The following is a 7976-nucleotide window of genomic DNA, read 5'->3' on the forward strand; positions in this document are numbered from 1 at the left end:
GAGTAGATGAGAAACATATTCTTCCTTAAGCGCCACATAAGGTAAAAGGCAGAATATGTTATGGCACAAAATATAGATAAGGTATATCATTGCGTTGTGGCTATATGTCGTTATCAAGCTGTAGGTATATGAAGACATCTTTCTTGATTATAACGTTTCGAAATATAGCTGTGTTAGAATATATAAGAAAGGCTAGTTTATGTTGTATACCCAAGATATATCTATTTATAAAACTTAGTATCCGATTTCTAGACATAGTAGATGACCAGAATGAGTATTCTAATTGTAGCTGGAAGATAAAATATAATATGATTCTACTTTAAAAAAAAACTTTTAAACATATATATTGTCATACTTATGTTTCCAACAGTTTTCATATTTTTTAACATTTTTAAAATTTAGTTTACTATTTTTCCCATAAAAGAAGAGTAAAATATGTCCAGAATTGTCCAAAATATCAGAAGTCCTAATGTGACAAATAAAAGTTCAAAGTTTCTCATTTTTCCAATTTTCCCTTAAAATAAAGTCTATTTTGTTATTCTTCATAGTTAAGGTATCGTCAACATCACTAATTAGTCAAATGTTACTAATCCCAATTTATTTGAGTCTTCAGCCATTTAACACCATCACAGAAATATATAAATGCTCAATTAATCTTTCAGTCAACTTTATATGCTGATTTTAGAACATACAAACATATAAGATTTGTGATAAAATATTTTTAAAAAACTTTAACATGGAGCCAAAACAAAAGGTTCAAAAATTACGTTGGAGCCAAACTTAAAAAAAAATTATTTTTATAAATTGATAGAAAAATAATCAAATGAATCACAAATTCATTCATGAGTTCTTACTGTGATCTAAATCTTCCATTTTTAGTTAATGAAAGTGAGTTTTTTTAGTTGAACCAAACTCTAACAGATGAAGAAGTTGACGTATTATGCAAGGAAGATGACGATGTGATGATGGAAGAAGCATGACGGTCATATATTTTATTTTGGAAAGAGCCCAATAACTTGGTTTTCTCAGAAGCAAGATACAGTGGCTCTATCATTTTGTGAAGCTGAGTTCATGGCAGGAACTGAAGCGGCAAGACAAGCTATTTGGCTTAAGGACTTGTTGTACGAGGTTATTGGTGTTCCTTTTGCAAATTAAGACTGTCATCCAGATAGACAATCGATCCGCAATTGCTCTTAGCACCCGGTGTTTCATGGTCGGAGTAAACACCTACATACCAGATTTCATTTTATAAGGGAGTGTGTTGAGAAAGCTCTTTTGGAGGTCGAGCATGTACCTGGCAATGAACAAAAAGCAGACATCTAACGAAGGCTCCTGCACAGATAAAATACAATGAGATGTGCAAACTGATTGGTTTCCACGATATAGACAAAAGAGATTTCAAGACAATATAGCCTCTGTCAAAAGGATCTGGCCAGGCTGTAGAGCGTCTGATCAAGGATGGCATCTGATCTGTCACAGAAAATTGGTATCAAAACCTAAGGTTACGTGGTCTTTGGTTTCAGGAAATATTGTTAGAATAAACAAGAAATTTAAGTCTCACATCGGATGTTAGACCAAAGAAAATCGGATGTTATAATGGTCAAACTCTAATTAATATGAGGCATTTTAGAAAGCAATCGGCCCAGTCACAAATCTATGAGGGCATATGCCAAAAGCATACAATATCAAACTAAATAAGGAGTTAAACATTAGTGACATATATCTAGCTTGGCTTAAAACACACAAAAACCATTTTTATGGTTATAAGAAGCATAAAGTAGTTTATGAACTTATAGATATGTTAGATCAACTAGAAAGAACCTCTCGACATTGTGTCAGAAGTCCTTGGTTCAAGTGATTTTTGAGATGAAACTTATATTCATGTTGTAATTTGGGCTTTAAAAGTTATGGATTTTAGGCCCAAACTTCATGATATTAAAAATGTGATTTTGAACTAACATACCCGAATATAGAATAATGTTGCTTCGACGAAAGGAAACAAAAAAATCCCACATATGAATGTGTATTCTATATAGAGTAGAAACAATAAATTACAAATATGATAAATTAATAAGTTTTCCGGGCCTCAAATGAGACCGCTTAAAAATAAGACATAATTTGATAAAATAATAAGATAATTAATTTTTTTAAAAAACTTTAGATGAATACATGGTCTTGTTAGACCTATAAATTAATAGTTGTTATATAAAATAGTTGTATAAGGTTTATATAAAAAAATAAAATATATGGTATTCATTATTTTTATTTTAAAATGAAAATCATCTTCTTCTTTTTTTGTATTTCAGTATTCTGGTATTTTTTTATCAAAATACATATAACACATGTATATTCGTAACTTCTAATCTAATAAAAGAGACAAAAACCAAATCTACAAAATTTAATGAGTATAACATCACAAAATCAAATTTTCTTATTTTAAAAATTGAAAAATAAAATATTTTATCAATATAAATCTAAAAATATTTTCTTAAAATTGAATAATTCTATGTAATAAATTATCATAATCATAATATTATTAGTTTGTACACTTTTACTGTTACTAATGGTATACTATTAGTGGAAACTCTTTGGTACAATGGTTTGACTAAAGGGTTCATTAATGCTTCTACATCAGAATGTCCGGGTTTCGAATCCAGAGGAGACGAAATTATGCAGATTAATAGAAAAAATGCTTAAAAGAGATCTGTAGCATAACGCAAGGAGTACCGTCAAATGTTGATCCTATAGGGCGGCTCAGATATGTAGTCTGGCGCAACGAGTACAGTCAAACGTGAATCGTTTGTTATATTTTTCATAGTAATAACATAACTATCTATCGTTAAAAAGCGGTATACTATTATTCTAACAGATAAATGATAACATGTCTTATTAAAAATGATGACATGGATCTTGTGTAATTATGATATGGTTTAACATAAGGGAAAATTGAAAAAAATGATACTTTGAACTTTTGTTTGTCCTTTTAGGACTTCTGGTATTTTTGACAATTCTGGACATGTTTTACCCTTCTTTTATGGGAAAATAGTAAACTGAATTTTAAAAAAAAAAAAAAAAAAACTATTTGAAACATAAGTATGAAACTATATATGTTTAAGTTTTTTTATTTTTTTTAAAGTGGAATCATATTTTATTTTATCTTCTAGCTACAGTTAGAATACTCATTCTGGTTATCTACGTAGTCTATAAATCAGATACTAAGTTTTAAACATAGATCTATCGAGGATATATAACGTAAACTAACCTTTCTTGTATATCCTAGCAAGTCTAGAATTTGTTACGTTATAATCAAGAAAGATGTCTTCCGTCTACCTACAGCTTGATAACGAAATATAGCCACAACTCAACGATATACCTTGGCTATATTACGTTCCATAACATGTTATGCCTTTTACGTATATGACGCCTATATGAAGAATATGTTTCCCACATACTCTACTGTGTTCTGCGTAGGTAGTATATATATTCTAGGCAAATCCGTAAAATGGAAACTTCCATATTCGGTTAAAGATGTTTCCTAAATCTAAACTAAATCTTCCCTAAATCTCTCAAAGAATATTTTCTCTCATGTTTTTCTCCTCCTCCCACTCCCATGATCTTTTTCTCTTCGTTCTTTGTGTTTCTCTCTTCTTCATCCACATAATCATCTCTTCTCTCTATCAATACAACATGGTTCTAATCTATGTTAAATATGGTGAATGGATGTCTAGTTTCAGTGAAGAGTGGAGTTTCGTGGTAGACAAAGAAAGGCGTGGTCGAATGGTAACATTAAAAACTACTACTCCATTGGAGAAGCTCAAGATGATGGTGTGTGACGATTATGGGGTGGACCATAATGTTGTTAATGCCGAGTTCAGTTATTATCACCAATGATCGGCAAGCATCTAATTTTGTGTACTATGCAAAAGGGAATTCGACTACTACCTTGTGTGTCAGGTTCTCTGGTTCTGGTGTAAATCAAAAGGAACGAGTCAATATCTATTTGAATAAGGAGCCGTGTGATTCAAGTAATGTTGAGGATGAAGAAGTTCTTGAGATAAATCGAGCAGAGTTTGTGAAGCCGTCAAAGGAGTCTGGTGAAACATCGACGAAGAACAAGGCTTCTCTCCGTTGAACCCTAAATCGCCATGGAAGAGCCACTACTCTACGGCGAAGAAGACAAGGAGAATAAGAAATTAGGGTTTCGTGATGGCCGCGTCTCCCTTTTTGTCTATTTTAATTTTTTGTTATTTTTTTACTTTTTAATATTTTAACATTAAATATCAATTACGAAAATTATAAATTATAATTATAATTCAACTTAATTGGTAAATTAAGGGTAATGTGGTATTTACAGGAAATAAAATTCTATTTTTCTAAAACATCTTCTACAAATGACAAATTCAAGTTCAAAGTGTCTCTTTTTCCAATTTTTCCTTAACATAATTAGGACATAAAGTATGGTAGTTTAACATAACATGTCTTATAATAGAAATTCAAATACAAAACAATAAATATATGGTAGTTACTATAATTAAAAAATTATAAGAAAAATAAATTAAATCTTAGAGAAAATTTATTATAAACTTACACATTAAAAAATTTAATAAACAATAAATAAAAATATTCATTTATTTTATTAGTATTTTATATATTTTAATGTTTTAAGTGAGAAATATCAATATTTTCTAATATTATAATAAGATATTGTGTCACTAGCATATTTTTTATAAATAATATAATATTATTTTTCAAAATTTAAGCCATGGTGTTAAAATTATTGTAACATGATCAATTTATTATAGATATTTACATTTTGACAAGTTATTTAGACATTTTAATAATCTTTATATCGTATCAAAATATATATTTATATAAATATTTATATTTTTTTGGATCGTCAAATAAGTAAAGCTATATTTAAGTTTATTACTCAAGATAAGGATAAACCTAATAAAGTTTTTAAATTTATTGAATTATATTTAAAATTTAATTCTAGTAGAATAAATAGAATAATTTAATTGATTGATTAGCATTTGATTCATTAAGTTTATTAAATATCTTTATAAATTAAATCTTTTTAACTAAAACGAACAAAAAGATTTTTATTTAATTTTATTCCTAAAAAGAAATAAAATAATATAAAATTTATTATTTCAACATATGAAAATTAATATATTAAATTTAACTAATTTAAATACAAAGAAATTAGTAAAATTAAAATAAATAAACATTACAAATTATTACTTTATATTTTTAAAAAAAATTAATAAACTTAAAATTAAATGTAACAAAAATATATATTTAAAAATAAAATATATTTTAAGAGTTATTATTTCTGCACTTGATGGAGGAAACTATCTAGTAATTGATTAAAATGATTAATGATGAAATAAGTAGTTCATTATCTTTATGGATATTAAATAGAAAATACGTAATTATGTGTCATCATGATTCTCTATGACAAGATAATTCTTTACAAGAATGCCATAATGCAATTTGCATTTTTTTTTATAAAACAATTTGCATATCTTTCATCGTTAAGATTTGATTTTTGTCAATGATGTCTGGTAATTATTAACTACGCATTATAATTAGGTTCCAACTTATGATTTTAGAGAATAGAGTAAGTATTGAGAGATTATGTAGTAATCATGTTTAAGAGTATTTAAGAATCATCATGAACAAGAGAGAGAGTCTAGAGAGATAATCTCAAACTTCTTCATTATTAATCTGATCAGAGTTTACAATATATATGAGGAGGCAACACTAGGATGAGAGTTTCATAAAGAGGCACTATTACAAGAGATAAGGTTTGTTTTAATTCAAACTATCCAATGAGCTTCTTCCTTGTGCATAAAGCTCATTTTGCTTTATTCAGCTCGTCTCCAACCTGTCACACGCGCCTACTCTTCCCTTGCAACGGTCTGATGCCTTAGCAAAGGGAATAGGGCTTCTCTTCTTCATCCAAAGTTACCCGGATAACAAGTATAATAGGATAACTAGGGTAACTTTGGTTTAACCTTTGGAAGTTACTCGGGTAACTAGTATTACTACGCCATGTACGGCCTCTTCATCATACTCAACTCCTCATGTCTTTCTCTTCTCATATATTGATCTCATCTCAACACAACTGTCGTGGCAAAATTAATTTTTCGCTGTCTTGGTCATGTTTGTTTTATTCTTTGTACAGTACGTTCAAATATTTCATCTCGACGGAACTATCGTATTATTATGATTTATGAACAACATACTTCCCTCCTTTGGTCGGTTGGGAATTTCTCGGTAGGACTAGGCCGCTAAGCATCATACAAATAGAAAAATATTCTTATAAATTATTAGTTTTATGTTTCACTTGTAAATGTAATAGTAATACCAGCATTTTTTTGTCTTGTACCACTTATTGCGATCATTCACACCCTTTGTATACATCATCAAGTTTACTATATCAAAGAATTAAATTACATTTTTTTGCACAACTAAAATAAGGCTGTAACAAATGGTAAGAAATTTATAAATGGTGTAATATCCTGTTGTAGACCTTCAATCTGCTCTATCTCTAGCCCAATCAGCATCACAATAACCCACAACTTCGGTGCTCTTATTGACTCCCATCCATATACCAAGCCCTTGAGTTCCATTCAGGTACATGAGAACTCTCTCAACCATGCGCCAGTGATGCTCTTGTGGAGCTTGCATATGCTGGCTTACTTGGTTAACAGCAAAGCATATGTCTGGCCTGGTGATAGTCAAGTATATCAGCTTCCCCACAAGCTTCCAATACAGCTTTGGATCATAGAACAGCTTGCTGTCTTCAATCTCCCCCTCACGTGGATTCTTGTACCCATCTTCCATGGGCATCTTGGCTGTTCTTCCTCCATACGCACCAGCATCCTTCAAGAGATCTAATGCATACTTCCTTTGAGAGATGAATAACCCTTCTTTGGATCTGCACAGCTCAATCCCAAAAAAATACTTCATCTCTCCCAAATCTTTTATATCAAATATTGATTTCAGAAACTCCTTGGTGGCTCAGATTCCTTCCTTATCACTGCATGTTATGATGATGTCATCCACATACACAAGCAAAACAATGATGCCTGAGGGCGTATTGAGTTTAAAGAGTGAAGATCGGATCATTTCAGATTCAAACAATGTGAAGCTCGGACTTCCTGAAGCCTCTACCATTCAGTGTTGTGCTTAGTTTATTGTACCATGCTCTAGGTGATTGTTTCAATCCATAGATGGCTTTCTTCAGTCTAAGAACATTTCCTGGCTTCACCATTACTTCAAGACCCGGAGGTGGTAGCATATATACTTCATCTTCTAGCTCTCCTTGGAGGAAAGCATTCTTCACATCCATTTGCCAAAGATCCCACCCAAGGTTGGTTGCAACTGATAGTACAATCCTAATGGTATGGAGCTTTGCAACAGGTGCAAAAGTATCAATATAATCCTCTCCATAGGTTTGTGTGGAACCTCTTGCTACCAGCCTTGTCTTACGCCTATCAATCTTCCCATTAGGTAAATACTTGATGGTGAAGATCCACTTGCATGACACAGCTCTCTTCCCCTTAGACAACTCACTCTCATACCATGTATCATTTTTAATCATGGCATCAGCCTCATCATTGACTGAATCCCTCCACTCTTGAATCAGCATTGCTTCTTCATAGCTTCTTGGCACATATCTTTCATCTAAACTTACCATAAAAGAGTAATGCTCTTCCGAAAACTCAGCAAATGAGCACACAGCTTGGGAAGGATGCTCCACAGCCTGGGCATTGTAGTACACTCTCGTGTTTACCCAGTTTCTCGTGTTTGCCCACTCGGAAGCATCCCTCCTTACGTGCTTCTTCTCAAAGGAACTTCTACTTGTTCCTCAACAGCTTCCTCTTGTATATGAATTTCTTCTCCAACTTCCTGACCTTCATTCTGAACTTCTCTTACTGATTCATCTCCACTTTGGACAGGAGAAT

General features: G+C 31.3%; 1 protein-coding gene across 1 annotated transcript; it reads right to left on the minus strand.

Annotated features, from left to right (window-relative positions):
• Positions 1-6540: 6540 nt before the first annotated feature.
• LOC106324176 (uncharacterized mitochondrial protein AtMg00810-like) lies at positions 6541-6978 on the minus strand. Its single transcript, XM_013762188.1, has one exon. It carries the CDS (start codon positions 6976-6978, stop codon positions 6541-6543), a length of 438 nt encoding a protein of 145 aa, XP_013617642.1.
• Positions 6979-7976: the final 998 nt, after the last annotated feature.

Source organism: Brassica oleracea, chromosome C2 (assembly GCF_000695525.1).
Source record: "Brassica oleracea var. oleracea cultivar TO1000 chromosome C2, BOL, whole genome shotgun sequence".
Lineage (NCBI taxonomy): Eukaryota > Viridiplantae > Streptophyta > Magnoliopsida > Brassicales > Brassicaceae > Brassica > Brassica oleracea.

Bases quoted from the DNA above. Each gene is read 5' to 3' on its own strand.
- LOC106324176 (XM_013762188.1), bottom strand. From the start codon at position 6,978: ATGAAGTATTTTTTTGGGATTGAGCTGTGCAGATCCAAAGAAGGGTTA.